The 15,541-nt window shown below is 35.8% G+C and overlaps 1 protein-coding gene across 8 annotated transcripts in view; it reads left to right on the top strand.

Annotated features, from left to right (window-relative positions):
* The window catches only part of LRBA (LPS responsive beige-like anchor protein), a 768,738-nt gene that overhangs the window by 164,170 nt on the left and 589,027 nt on the right, over window positions 1-15,541 (top strand). For all 8 annotated transcript variants that reach the window (XR_012435154.1, XR_010586615.2, XM_015450901.3 and 5 more), the window contains exons 24-29: window positions 467-645; window positions 1,790-1,943; window positions 2,371-2,551; window positions 6,547-6,668; window positions 7,111-7,218; window positions 14,281-14,440. Coding sequence is in view for 6 of the 8 variants with exons in the window: in XM_015450901.3 (XP_015306387.2) it covers window positions 467-645; window positions 1,790-1,943; window positions 2,371-2,551; window positions 6,547-6,668; window positions 7,111-7,218; window positions 14,281-14,440 (904 nt within the window). In the remaining 2 variants the exon portion in view is untranslated. The remainder of the gene's footprint in view (window positions 1-466; window positions 646-1,789; window positions 1,944-2,370; window positions 2,552-6,546; window positions 6,669-7,110; window positions 7,219-14,280; window positions 14,441-15,541) is intronic.

Below are 15,541 nucleotides of genomic sequence, written 5' to 3'. Positions count from 1 at the left end.
ATTTTCCACTTTATTCAATTCTTATCCTCTATCCTGCCTTCCTTTTTTTTGTTTTTGTTGGTTGGTTCTTCATTATGTTATCTCTGTTTTTATTCTTCATTCTAGCCACTTCATAATCCAGATGCCACTTAGATTTTAAATACTGTCTTTCTTTTAGGCTAAGGCTAAAAACTAAAAACTGTTACTTGATTCCTTTATAAAATGCTACATAGTGGTAATACTTAACGTGGTTCCAAGCTAATTACTTTCGAATTGCGGTAGTTTCGCACTTTTGATAGCTTTGCTTACATATACTAAAATATTAATGTTATTACTCATTGATAATTTTTCTCTCTCTAATTTGGTTCTTATAGTGTCTTAAAAATGTGTTAGATGAATTGCATAGAAGCTACTAAATTATTTACTTTGCTAAAGCCTCCTGCTGAAGTTGAACCTATTTTATTACTTTTTAAATTTTCTGTATTAGATATCAAGGCAACATGAGCAGCCAGGGCAAGGAATAGCACCAGATGCAGTTAATGGACAAAGGAGGGATTCCAGATCTACTATGTTTCGTATTCCTGAGTTCAACTGGTCTCAGATGCATCAACGTTTGCTCACTGATCTATTATTTTCAATAGAAACAGATATACAGATGTGGAGAAGGTTTGTCTATATGTTTATTATGGAAGATGTTTATAAACCTAGTCTTGATTTTCAAAGAAATCTATAGAAACACTTTGTAATTAATTCCAGACATTTGGTTAAAAAGTAGAATAGAAATTATTCTGTGGTAGGGTTTTACTGAATTAACTTTTATTCTCCATTATAAGAATGGAATCCTTATCTGGATTACAAAAATGAGAAAAGTAGAGGTTTCTCTTGTAAAAAATCTGTAGTAGGTTTCCTGTAGCAATTTTATGGCATGTAATTCCCCAGAAGGTAGGTCTATCAAGCTGGTTTATTACTAGAAGTATTAAAAAATAATTGGTATAGGCCGGGGGCAGTTGATCAAGCCTGTAATCTCAGCACTTTGGGAGGCTGATGCGGGCAGATCACAAGCTCAAGAGATCGAGACCATCCTGGCTAACAAGGTGAAACCCTGTCTCTACTAAAAATACAAAATTAGCTAGGAGTGGTGGTGGGCGCCTGTAGTGCCAGCTACTTGGGAGGCTGAGGCAGGAGAATGGCGTGATGAACCCGAGAGGTGGAGCTTGCAGTGAGCCGAGATTGTGCCACGGCACTCCAGCCTGGGCAACAGAGTGAGACTCTGTCTCAAAAAAACAAAAAATTGGTATAACATTATCAATATTTCCAGTGTATTTTTAGCCTTAAAAAAATCTGTGTACCTCAAATTATCCTCCATTGTATGATTTATGATTTTAAAGGTACCTAATTTATTTCTTTTTATTTATGTAAGATTCTTGTTATGTTTAAAGGCATTTTATAGGCATTACAGAAGAATATTCATTTTTAGTAGCACATTTACCACTATTTACCTCATAATTTTTGTCACATGATTTCTTAGTTTTGTTCCCAGTTAGGATAATTTTCTTCAACTTTTGATATCCAGTGTAAAATGAATAGTATTTATGTTTCAGCACTGAAGGAGGGCATGGATAGTAGCTACTGATATGGAATGGTCTGTTTCTTCTGAAGAAGTATACACCCCCCAAATGCCTGCTGCATCATCTTCCTTCAGTTTTCAAGATGAAGCAAAAGCACCTTCTTATCTTCCCTCCCCTCAAGTAGGCAAACTGTGATTTCTTTCCTTTAGCTTTATCAGTAAACATCATTTATCTTTGGACAGCCATTCAACAAAGACAGTTATGGACTTCGTGAATAGCAGTGATAATGTCATCTTTGTACACAACACAATTCATCTCATCTCTCAAGTGATGGACAATATGGTCATGGCTTGTGGGGGTATACTGCCATTGCTTTCAGCTGCTACATCAGCTACAGTAAGCACTTAATTACTATATAAAATTGGTGTGAAAACATAAGTGTTATGCAACTTTATTGACTAAAACTTAAATGTGGTGGTTACTGTGCATCATAGGTGCTATAAATAAAAAACAATAGGATCTTTTACTTGAGAGGACCTTAGAATCTGTTCTAGTAATGAAAGAACGAGAGAGAATGTTGATTCCCTAAGTATGAGTCAGGTAGTGAAGAATATGGTTCATGGTGTTTCACCTGTATGTTTCTGTTGCTCCTCCTCAACCCCCACCCTTTTTAGATGAAATAATAAGTATAAATCACTCTGTGTTACTAGGTTTCTGAAAGTCTGACTTCTTATACAATTTATAAAATTTAGGACTATATCTGGAAAAATTATTTTTTTTCAGAATATGTATATATATAAATGTCAAACTGTATTCTTTACAGCATGAACTGGAAAATATTGAACCTACTCAAGGCCTTTCAATAGAAGCCTCTGTGACATTTTTGCAGAGGCTAATTAGCCTTGTGGATGTGCTTATATTTGCAAGTTCTCTTGGCTTTACTGAAATTGAAGCTGAAAAAAGTATGTCATCTGGAGGAATTTTGCGGCAGTGTCTCCGACTAGGTGAGCTGTTAAAAACCGTTGGGAATTTACTAAAAGAAATTTTCAGTAATTTAGAGATGACACTGAAAATTATCCATCTTCTGTTGGTGAGAAGATATGTGTTAGCTAATTTGTCGTATGTTACTTTTTAATGTGCTTTTTAATGTACATAGTAGTAGTTGGTAGGTTGGATGGGGAAGAAGGAGGATGTATTTTGAAAAATTTACTGAGGTGATTTTGGTCAGGAGTTTCTACTCTCCCCTATCCTTTTAATTTTTATTATTTTTTCTTTTTTCTCCCTGGGATGGTGGTTCTGCTTTGTTGCCAAGGCTGGTGTCAAAATCCTGGGCTCAAGTGATCTCGCTTCCTCATCTTTCCTAGTAGCTGGACTTAGAGGTGCTCCCCTATCTCATTTTGCTCTAAAGTAGTGCTTCTGAAATTTTAAGGAAATACATAAACATAAGATGATTAAAAAACACAAGGTGATTCATAAATTTGATGATCTTGTTAAAATGCAGATTAGATTATATAGGTCTAGGCTGGGTGTGGTGGCTCACACCTGTAATCCCAGCACTTTGAGGCCAAGGTGGGCAGATCACCTGAGGTCAGGAATTCGAGACCAGCCTGGCCAACATGGCGAAACTCCATCTTTACTACAAATACACAAATTAACCAGGTGTGGTGGTGCACACTTGTAATCCCAGCTACTTGGGAGGCTGAGGTAGCAGTATCACTTGAATCTGAGAGGTGGAGATTGCAGTGAGCCAAGAATCGTGCACTGCAGCCTGGGCAACTTAGCAGGACTCTGTCCCAAAAACAAAAGGTTATAGAGGTCTAGGGTGAGGCCTAAAATTGACTACCAAGTCCCAGGTGATGTTGATGCTGCTTCTCTTACAAACACACTTGAATAACAACATTAGAAACTAGCATCATTCAATTACAGCCTTTATTCAAAAAAGCTGTGGTAAATTTGTTAAAGCAGTTAATAAAATCATGAAATCTCTCTTCTTCTCTTGGAAACACTTCTTCCCTAGGTAAAAGTAAAAATACATGGAATGACTTTTTAGTGTTAACTGGACTTCTTAGGTGAAACAAAAAGGAAAAAAACAAAAACTTTTTTTGCATAACTTTCCTTCTATATAGTTGTAAATACCGAGACTTTGTTAAATGATTTGATTATTAAATGAAGAGAAAGTGGTGAGGAGAGAAGTCACAAAAAATGGAAGCAAACCGTTAGGAACCATGGTCATGTGAAGAGATAAAGCACCTATGAAAACATACATGGAAGTGGAAAATCTAGTTAATGATGTATTTTTCATATTTAGCAAGAATATCTGTTACATAAACTAATGTATACCTGTGCTTTTCACCACAAGTATAATTTTTACTCAAAATGCTACTCAAAGTATTTAATAGTATTTAGTTTAAATGTAAAATTCCAAGTATTTTATATTTAATAATCAATGGTATATCCAGCTATTCTAAATAACTTGGAATAACAATTTATAGATAGTTGTTTTAAAATTTAAGAGACATTCTAATGATGAGCATAACAAAAGCTATCATTTATTGACTATTGTCATTTGTCATTGTTGATTTTCATAGTGACAATTTTGTCCTTTTTATTCATGAGGAAATTGAAGATAAAAGAAATTGGGAAACTTATCTATAGCTAAAAAGCTCTAATTGGTGAAGGTAGAATTTGAATACTATACTTTTGTCTAACTAGTGCTCCTACTCTATTGTAGTATATACTTCTTTAATCTTTCTATTAGTATTATAATTAAAATATTTAGACTTTATTGCTCCACGTGTGCCGTTTTCAAAGCCTTTTCAATTTCCTAGAAAGAGTACATTTCTAGAAGTAAAAGTACAAGGCTATACTAGCAAAGCTTTACTCAAGAATCATCAGATTCAGAGGCTAGGGAAATACTCTTTGTTCCTAGTTTTTCATAGCCATGGAAAGAATTGAGAGATAATTTAATCTACCCCAGTACAGTCTGTTCTATATATGGAAATGAGACTTAAAAACTACTTGTCCAAGATAATGTAATAGAGTATAGTAAGCAAAGTAACAGTCCAAACGTGTGATATCTTTTTTTTAAAAATTGTATTTCTATAAATTTGTGGGGTACAAGTACAATTTTTTTACATACATGGATTGCTTAGTGGTGAAGTTAGGGCTTTTAGGGTATCCATCACATGAATAATATACGTTGTTCTCTCTCCCTCTCCCTCTTTCTTTCTTTTCTTTCTTTTCTTTTCTTTCTTTCTTCTTTTTTTTTGAGACGGAGCCTTACTCTGTCGCCAGGCTGGAGTGCAGTGGCAAGATCTCAGCTCACTGCAATCTCTGCCTTCTGGGTTCAAGCGAGTCCCCTATCTCAGCCTCTTGAGTAGCTGGGATTACTTCACACCCAGCTAATTCTTTGCATTTTTAGTAGAGACGAAGTTTCACCATGTTGGCCAGGGTGGTCTTGATCTCCTGACCTCGTGATCCACCCACCTCGGCCTCCAAAAGTGCTAGGATTACAGGTGTGAGCCCCGCGCCCAGCCTGAGTCTCCACTTTCAATCATTATACTCTCTACATCCGTGTGTACACACTATTTAGCTCCCACTTATAAGTGAGAACATATAATATTTGTCTTTGTGTCTGACTTGTTTCACTTAAGATAATGATCTCCACTTCCATCCATATTGCTGCAAAAGACATGATTTCTTTCTTTTTTGTGGCTGAATAGTATTTCATTGTGTATATATACCACATTTTCTTTATCTAGTTATCTGTTGATGGACACTGATGTCCTCATTCCTGTTGTTTCCTGAGTTTGGGGTTAGAAGTTAGGATGGCAGCAATAAGAGTAACTGATTGAAACCAGGAAATGAGGTGTGATTTTTAACTTTGTAGTACAGACCCAAATTTGATTTTATGCAACTTGTGAAAAAGATTGTATGGAAAGTATTTCCTGGGTCTGATAGCAAATTTGACAAAGTAAAATATTTCTTGGGTTTGATACCAAAATTGACAAAGTTGTATTCCATATTCTCTCTTCCCTCCACTTGTTCCCTCCTTCCTTTCTTTCAACTTTTATTGCTCTCTTTGGGCACCTTTCAGAACACTTTCTTTCTAAAATCTCATGCCTGCTAGCCATGTGATATGCCAGTGATTCTTTGTGAAGTCCTCACTTAAGTTTGCTATTCTGTTCCTAATTTGCTCTCACTCCTTTGCTCAGTTTAAGTACCTTGAGTGCTACAGATTTGGAGGGAATTTAAATGATTACATGGTATCAAGCAATTCATAGTGAAGGGTACATAATGTAATTCATCATTTAAAATCCAAAATTAATTTCTAAGTAATCTAACTGCCTGATTTGTGGGAGCCTTAGGTAATTTTAGACTGTGTATGTAATTCCTTTTCCTGTCTCCTATTTTCTGAGCAGCTTTAATGAAAGCTAGTAAGTGCTGGACCCTATAAAGCTTCTTAGAAAAGCTATATCCTCTATCAGGCTCAGTTAATATGCTGTAATGATGCAATATAAGAAAAACATCAAAGTTTCTGGTTTAACTAATTTACTTTAATGATAGTAGTAGAAGATTGTTACCTAGACTAGTTCATGGTAATGTGCTTTGTTCCCTATTTTCTTCCATTTCTTTCAATTCTTTTCTTCTCCATCCTTTTCTTAATAAAAGATTGTCCCAGCTAGCTTAGTTGAGATCTAAGAAACAGTAGCCTATTTTTAAGATTCCTGAACTGATTTCCTTTCAGCAAACCCTAAAGGTTTAGACCACTAGGCCATACTGCCTCCCTAAAGCTTAACTGGGCCATAGCATGGAAGCTAACAATATCAGACAGCCAACACTAGGCAATAAAGTCTAGGGACATTTTACGAATAAGCTGAATGTCATCTGTTTTTAATAAAATCTTATGTAAATCATATCGTGTAGTTGATATTTTTCACTTCCATAATCTTAAATATTAACTTTTCTTTCCCAATCTTTTCCTTAAAATAAATTACAGTTTGTGCAGTAGCAGTAAGGAATTGCTTGGAGTGTCAACAGCATTCACAACTGAAAACTAGGGGAGAGAAAGCCTTGAAAACAATACATAGCCTTATTCCCTTAGGGAAATCTGCAGCGAAGGTAAGTATACAGATTAATTAATTTTCAAAAAGCATACTCCTATTTTACAATTAAGATTTTTATTTGCTCATTTCAACATAAAGTTAAATAAATCTGGCAGAGATTAAAATAGTTACTTTAGGCCTGGACATAACATTCAAATATTTGTGTTTAAATATACAATAAAGACTTGTTTATACTTAATCTTGTCTCCTTTTCCCAATGTTTACTTTTCTTGTTTCTGTGATGCCTTTTCCTTCAAATATGTCATTTTTTCCTGTATGCCATCTTTCTCCACCTCTCTCCCCAACCCCTCAAAGGAGAAAGAAGCATACACACAAAGTGGGGAAAGGAATGCTATAACTTTGCTTTTCTGGTTCTTGGAATACTGTGTTTGTTTTTAAAGTATATCTGTGTAATGTGTATATGTGTGTATATATACTTTTTTTTTAATCTTAAATAGAGCCCAGTGGACATTGTGACTGGCGGTATATCTCCAGTAAGAGATCTTGACAGGCTTCTACAGGACATGGATATTAATCGACTTAGGGCAGTTGTTTTCAGAGACATAGTAAGTTATAATATTTCTTTCACATGCTCTCTTAACTGTTGCATATTTCCTCTTAGGCCTAATATATTGAGATTAAAAATTCTTTGTGATATCAAATAGTGTAGCAGAGATAGAAAGGTCTAGAAACCAGTTCTTTTGACAATGATTTTAGAAACAATGACAATGATTAGAAAGGATAGTTCATGTAAAGGGAGCTAGTAGATCAGTGTAATGATATTAAAAGGAATAATGCATTATTACATAGTCAGCGGTCTAAGTACTATACATGTATTCATTAAGTCCAACAACTTCTTGAGCTGTACTATTGTAATTTCCATTTTATAGGTGAATAATCTGAGGCACATAGAGCTTGAGTAACATCTCTAAGCTAATGTTGATAACAGTGATAAAATCAGGATTCAAACCTAGCAGTCTTAATTCTAAAATTGATGCTCTGAATGTAATAAAATGTTCAACTTCTGAGTGGCATGTTATTTTACTGAATATTGGATATTTTTTCCTCAAAGGTATACTAATGTGATAAAAAGGTGCATGATGAAATGTTGCTCTCAGTTTGATGTTTCTGATTTTTTAAAGATGAAAAACAGTTTTGTTTCAGCTGATTTTGATAGAAAACATTGCTAATTCTTATGTAGAAAATTTAAAGTCATATAGAAAATATAAAGGTGGAAGTAAAAATAATTTGTAATTGCACTCATCAGCATTTGGAATATTATCATTAGTAAATATTTGTTGAACACTTACTATATGTTTTACATATATATTTCTTATAAACTTTCTAACCTCAAGTTTTCTTTTTCCCCTCCCTTTGTTTTTCAATAGTTTGGTTCTCTTTAGTTCTTGACTAGGTTTTTATACACATGTAGAATTTGGAGTATTATCACTACCTAATAGTATTGAATACTTACTGTGTATTAAACATAATACTGGATGCTCTTATCAGGGGTCCCCAACTCCCAGACCACTGATAAGCACCTAGGCTGCACAGCAGGAGGTGAGATGAGCAGAGGGTGAGGAGTGAAGCTGAGCTCCGCCTCCTGTCAGATCAGCAGGAGCATTAGATTCTCATAGGAGCATGATCCCTATTGTGAACTGTGCATGCGACAGATCTTGGTTGTGCGCTCCTTATGAGAATCTAGTTATAAATGTAATGCACTTGAATCATCCTGAAACCATACCCCCTACCCCCACCCCGCCTCTTACCCCCCACAGGTCCATGGAATAATTGTCTTCTATGAAACCAGTCCCTTGTGCCAAAAAGGTTGGGGACCGCTGCTGTATATGTATGTTCAATTCTCACAATAATTCTATGAGGGAGTTAGCAATATTTAAGTAATGTGCTTAAGATTATACAATTAGTAAGAGGTGAAAGTGAGTTTAGGACTTAGGGAATTTGATTCTTGAAATTTTGATCTTAACTAAAAGGCTATACTACCTTCTTAGATCTCAGTTCTCTAGTAGCTGTTATTATTCCTTTAATTAAGAAGCCATCAACTTTCTTTTCCCCCTGGAATCCTTTGAATGTGGTCAATTTGAGGACCAAATGTTGCTGTTTTTTCCTCTGTTCACTTTTTTTCCATTTGGCAGGTTCTGAGTCTATTGTCCATTAACTTTATATTTCCTAGAATGATCTTTAAAAATCTAGAATAGAATTAGCCACATGTGGTAGCACATGCCTCTAGTCCTAGCTACTTGGGAGGCTGAGTTGGGGAGGATCGCTTGAGCCTAGGAGGTCAAGGTTACTGTGAGCTATGATTGTGTCACTACATTCCAGCCTAGGCGACAGAGCGAGACCCTGTCTCTTAAACAAATAAACAAACTGGAATAGATGATGTTACTATTTTTCTTTCAGAATTCTCTAATAGCATCTTTTAGTGGTTAAATGGAATCCGAACTCTTCACAGTGCCTCTGGATAATTTGGCTCTTGTAAAACCTTCTAACCAGTTATATTACAATATTCTGCAAACAGAATTAGAATATCTCTTTTACTACATGATTACTGAAAGTGATAAATAATTTTAAGTATTTTGTAATTATAAAAGTTATATAATCACCTTATAGGAGTTTTAGAAAAAAAGAAAACACTATATTTTACATGCTAGAGTTTAGCCTCTTTAGGGAACAAAAGGAACCTTTGATGAAAAAGGAAATGACTGGCCGGGCACGGTGGCTCAGGCCTGTAATCCCAGCACTTTGGGAGGCTGAAGCGGGCGGATGACAAGGTCAGGAGATCGAGACCATCCTGGCTAACATGGTGAAACCCCATCTCTACTAAAAAATACAAAAAACTAGCCGGGCGAGGTGGCAGGCGCCTGTAGTCCCAGCTACTCGGGAGGCTGAGGCAGGAGAATAGCGTAAACCCAGGAGGTGGAGCTTGCAGTGAGCTGAGATCCGGTCACTGCACTCCGCCTGGGCAATAGAGCGAGACTCCATCTCAAAAAAAAAAAAAAAAAAAATTTAAAAAACAGAAAGAAAAAAGGAAATGACCTAAGATCGAGGACATAAAGAAATTTCTACCTTGAGGTTAAGAGCTAAGGTTTTTAATCACCCTAATCTGAGTTCAGATTTGCTTTTTTACATACTATATGTCCTTAAGTAAGTTGCTTCTCTACGCCTTATCTTGTTCAAGTTTGCTAATAAAAATATATGTAAATACATAGCACAGTGCCTGGCATACAGTAAATATTCAATAAATGACAGCTACGATGGAAAGAAAATTGATTTCAGGAGTTAGGATTTAAATGTAAAAGATTTATGGGATATTTTTTATTTGAGGCCAAAAATCGGGCATATACTGTAAACTTCATGTGGTAGTTAGTAAACATTGAACATATTAATGGGCTAAATAAGGATTTAGATTGGCATAACTAATTTATAACGGACTAAGAAGTTAAGGACAAGTAAATTATTTGTCTGCATTTTGAATATTAATGTCATTAGCAGCAGTTATTAGATGGCAGAATTGTGTGGCAGAAGAACATGGCTATGTCTAGAGAAAAGGGGTGGTTTATAAAAAAGACAAATGGACCTTTATTTTTTCCAACAGACTAAGTCATTACACATGAACCTGCAAAATACCATATATTTTGTCAGATCATGAATTGCAAATATGTTGAAGAATTGCATCAAGTGGATGTGTTCAAATCAAGCCTATCTTCTGTTTCTCTGAAATTGATTATATCCAAATTTTTTGACATTAAGTATTAACTATTAGTCTCATTTTTACCATTAGTTTCCATTTACAGACATGCCTCATTTTATTGTGCTTTGCTATTGCACATTGCTGATTACTGGATTTTTTACAAATTGATGCTTTTTGGCAACCCTGTGTCGAGCTAGTCTATCTGTGCTATTTGTCCAACAGCATGTGCTTACTTTATGTCTTTATGTCATATATTGGTAATTCTTACAATATTTCAAACCTTTTCATTATTATTATTTATCTGTTATGGTGATCTGTCATCAGTGATCTTTGGTGGTACTATTGCAATTGTCTTGGGGCACCACAAACCACACCCATTTAAGACAGTGAACTTAATAAATGTCTGACTGTGCTACGAACTGGCCATTTCCATCTCTCCCCTTCTCCTTGGGAGGGGCTATTCCCCTGTCTCTCTATTCCCTGAAACACAGCAATATTGCAATGAGGTCAATTAATAGCCCTACAATGGCCTCTAAGGGTTCAAGAGAAAGGAAAAGTTGCATGTCTCTCACTTTAAATAAAAAGCTAGAAATGATTATGCTTAGTGAAGATGATATATCAAAAGCTGATACAGGCCAAAAGCTGGGCTTCTTGTGCCAAACATTTAGCCAAGTTGTGAATGCAAATGCAAAGTTCTTAAAGGAAATTAAAAGTAAACGATTACTCCAGTGAGCAAATGACTGATAAGAAGTAAAACAGCTTTATACTGTTGAGTTGAAGGAAGGTTTAGTGGTCTCTATAAAAGATCAAACCAGCCATGCTATTTGCTTAGGCCAAAGCCTATTTCAGACAAGGCTCTTAACTCTCTTCAGTTCTGTAAAGGCTGAGAGAAGTGAGGAAGCTGCAGAAGAAAAGTGAAGCTAGTTTAAGGAAAGTTTAAGGAAAGTTTAAGGAAAGAAGCTGTCTCCATAACAGAAAAGTACAAGGTGAAGCACTAAGTTCAGAAGAGCTAGCTAAGAAACTGATGAAGGTAGCTACTAAGCAACAGATTTTCAACGTGGACAAAACACCTTTTATTGGAAGAAGATACCATCCTACAATGTTCCTAGCTACCAGGAAGTCAAGCCTGGCTTCGGTGTTACCAGGGACAGGCTGATTCTCTTGTTGGGGACTAATACAGCTGGTGACTTGAAGTTAAAGCCAATGCACATTTATCATTCTGAAAATCCTGGGACCCTTAAGAATTATGCTAAATCTACTCTGCCTGCACGCTGTAAATGGAATGGCAAAGCCTGGGTAATAGTGCATCTGTTTACGGCATGGCTTACTGAATGTTGTAAGCCCACTATTGAGACCTGTTTGAAGAAAAGAGTCTTTTCAAATTATTACTGCTCATTGATAATAAACCTGGTCACCCAAGAGCTCTGATCAGATATACAAGGAGATTCATGTTATTTTCTTGCTAGTTAGTGAAATATTCATTTTGCAGTTCATGGATTAAGAGTCATTTTGACTTACTATTTAAGAAATACTTCGTCTTATTATTTAAGACATAAATTTTATTAGACTGTAGCTGCTATAGATAGTAATTCCTTTGATGGATCTGGGCAAAGTAAATGGAAAATCTTCTGGAATTGATCCACTATTGTAGATACCATGAAGAACCCATGTGATTCACGGGAAGAAATCCATGTATCAGTGTTAACAGGAGTTTGGAAGAAACTGATTCCAATTCTCATGGATGACTTTGAGGAGTTCATGATTTCCATGGAGGAAGTCACTGCTGATGTGGTGGAAATAGCAAGAGAATCAGAAAGAGAAGCAGAGCCTAAACATGTGATTGAATTGCTACAATCTCATGATAATACTCCAACAAATGAAGACTTGCTTCCTACGGATAAGCAAAGAAAGTGGTTTCCTGCAATGGAATCCACTCATGATGAAGATACTGTGAACATTGTTGAAATGATAACAAAGGATTTAGAATATACCTAAATGTGTTTGATAAAGCATTGGTAGGGTTCAATCCTGTGAGTAAAATGATATCAAACAGCATTGCTTGCTACAGAAAAATCTTTTGTGAAAAAAAGATTCAGTTACTGTGGCAAAGTTTGTTGTCTTATTTTAAGAGATTGCTACAGTTACCACCCTCACCCATCAGTCAACATCCATGACCTTGGAGACACGACCTTCTACTAGCAAAAAGATTGTGACTCACTGAAGGGTCAGATAATTGTTAGCATTTTTATACAATAAAGTATTTTTAAATGAAGGTATGTGCATTTTTTTAGATATAATGCTGTTATACAATTAATAGATTACAGTGTAGTGTAAATGTAACTTTTATATACACTCGGAAACCAAAATACTTGTGTGACTCACTTTATTGTGATAGCCACTTTATTGCAGTGGTCCGGAACTAAACCTGTGGTATCTCCATAGTATGCCTATATTTATCTGATAGGGAACAGTGTTCTTCATGTTCTTATTTTAAATTTTAAATTTACCTTCTGCTTGAGCCTTTGCTTTTCAGAGTTTGATGCATAACCTTGAGTTTTTTCTTTAAATTAACAAGTTCAAACCTATTTGGGAAAGTTCGTAGAATAGTGATGTGTGTAGGTTCTCCTTGAAGATGGGGAATTTGACTAGATGAAGAGGTCAGTGATATACAGATATATAGGTGACCTGTAGAGCTAGAATGGAGCCTAGGCCCTTCAAGAGGTCAGTCTCATTTGTCTACTTTCTCATACTTTATTTTTAATCTGGATACATAATTGTTTGTACTGTTTAAAATACTCTCAAGAATTCCTTTGTGGTCAGGTGTGGGAGCTCACACCTATAATCCCAGTGCTTTGGGAGGCCAAGTCAGGAGGATTGCTTGAGGCCAGGAGTTCGAGACCAGCCTGAGCTACATAACAAGAACCTGTCTCTTCAAGAAATTAAAAAAGAAAAATTAACTGTGTGTGGTGGTGTATTCCTGTAGTCCTAGCTCCTTGGGAGGCTGAGGCGAGAAGATCTCTTGAGCACAGGAGTTCAGGGGTACAGTGAGCTATGATTGTGCCATTGTACTGCAGCCTGTGCGGTGGAGTAGGACCCTGTCTCAAACAAGAAAAGAAGGAATTCCTTTGACATCATATTCTGTATCTAATAGCTTCTTTTTTTTTTCCTCCTGCATGTTTATTTTTTAGCACTTTTATTGTGATATTTTATGTATTTTAGCTTTTATGATTATAGATAAAAATAATCAGTTATCCTCATATTGTTATGTATGTATGTACATATATATGTATGTATGTATGTATATATTGAGATGGAGTCTTACTCTGTCACCAAGACTGGAGTGCAGTGATGCGATCTCGGCTCACTGCAACCTCTGCCTCCTGGGTTCAAACCATTCTCCCACCTCAGGCTCCTGAATAGCTGGGAATACAGGCATGTGCCACCACACCTGGCTAATTTTTGTATTTTTAGTAAAGATGGGGTTTCACTATATTGGCCAGGCTGGTCTCAAACTCCTGATCTCAAGTGATCTGCCTGGTTTGGCCCCCCCAAAGTACTGGGATTACAGGTATGAGCCACTGCATCTGACCTGTTGTCATAGAGTTATAATGACTATTTGTTTGATTAACATTATAATGTGTATTAGGACATATGTCTTTAGATTGAATAATTTTTAAAAGTGAGCTAGCTTCTTTCCATATTTTGCAAGTATAAAACCTCTCATTTAAAGACATTTCTCTAAGAGTCTTTGCCTAATGTTTACTCAATAAGTTTGTTAATTTATTATTTATATAGGTATGTATTTTCTGTGTATACTGAAAGATTTGTGAACATGTTTTGTATTTAAACGTTGTGATGTAAAATGTAATTATGTTATTTTATGGTTACATAATCAACTTCTTTAATTTTTTTTTCCCAGGAGGATAGCAAACAAGCTCAATTTTTAGCCTTGGCAGTAGTATACTTTATCTCTGTTCTTATGGTCTCCAAGTACAGAGACATTTTGGAACCCCAAAATGAAAGGCATAGCCAGTCATTTACGGAAACTGGCAGTGAAAATGGGAATGTATCACTCTCTGGTAAGTTTGCATTTTCTGTTCCTTTGTACCAAATTTCAAATAAATGTTACTTACTTTTGATGGTTAAAATATTGATACTGGAATTTAAATCCATTTATGTGTAAATTAAGTGAGAGCATACATATATTTTTATTATTAACTAAATGTTTTGGCTTAAATATTGTGTAATTAATTGCAACTGGGATTTTTTTTTTGTTCTTTAAATGAACCATCTAATTAAAGGTAAGTCAGAAAATGGTATCTTATAAAGAGTGGAAAAATTTTATTGACTTAATTTGCTGTGAAGAATCACTAACTCATATTCTCTTACAAGAGACAGACTTGTTAACAAGTAACTGCAATAACTGGAGTTTTAAAAGTAGCTGCCAGTTATAAAAGTATAGTTAGTAAAGTAGCTGTTGCAGTTATAGAAGTAGCTGCCACCCAAAGGAGGCAATTTATTATTCACTCGACATTCATTCAATATCTACTGGATACTTGGGTATATATTCATGACTAAAACAAAACAAAAAAAATATGTCCTTACGGAGCTTACATTCTAATGGGAGGAGATAAAAAATATGTACATGTTATAAGTAAATTGTATAGTATTTTAGAAGGTGGTAAAAGTGCTTAAAAAAAAAAAAAGAAAAGAGAAAATAATAAGCAGGGTAAAAATATAAGGAATGACCAGGAGTTATTGGGTATGGATTTTTCTCTGAGGGAAATGAGAGCTCATTGGAGGGTTTTGAGCACAGGAGTTATAGTTTATGTTTTTAAAAGTACCTCTGGGCTGGGCGTGGTGGCTCACACCAGTAATCCCAGCACTTTGGGAAGCTGAGGCAACTGGATCACGTGAGGTCAGGAGTTGGAGATCAGCCTGGCCAACATGGTAAAACCCTATCTCTACTAAAAATACAAAAAATTGGCCGGGCGTGGTGGTGGGTGCCTGTAATCCCAGCTACTTAGGAGGTTGAGGCAGGAGAATCGCTTGAACCCTTGAACCTGGGAGGCAGAGGTTGCAGTGAGCAGAGATCCCACCACAGCACTCCAGCCTGGGTGACAGAGTGAGACTCCATTTCCAAAAAAAAAAAAAAAAAAGTAACTCTATATCCTGTGTAG

This window comes from Macaca fascicularis, chromosome 5 (genome assembly GCF_037993035.2).
Source record: "Macaca fascicularis isolate 582-1 chromosome 5, T2T-MFA8v1.1".
Lineage (NCBI taxonomy): Eukaryota > Metazoa > Chordata > Mammalia > Primates > Cercopithecidae > Macaca > Macaca fascicularis.
Note: the sequence above shows the minus strand (reverse complement) of the source record. Positions and strands in the feature narration are given on the sequence as shown.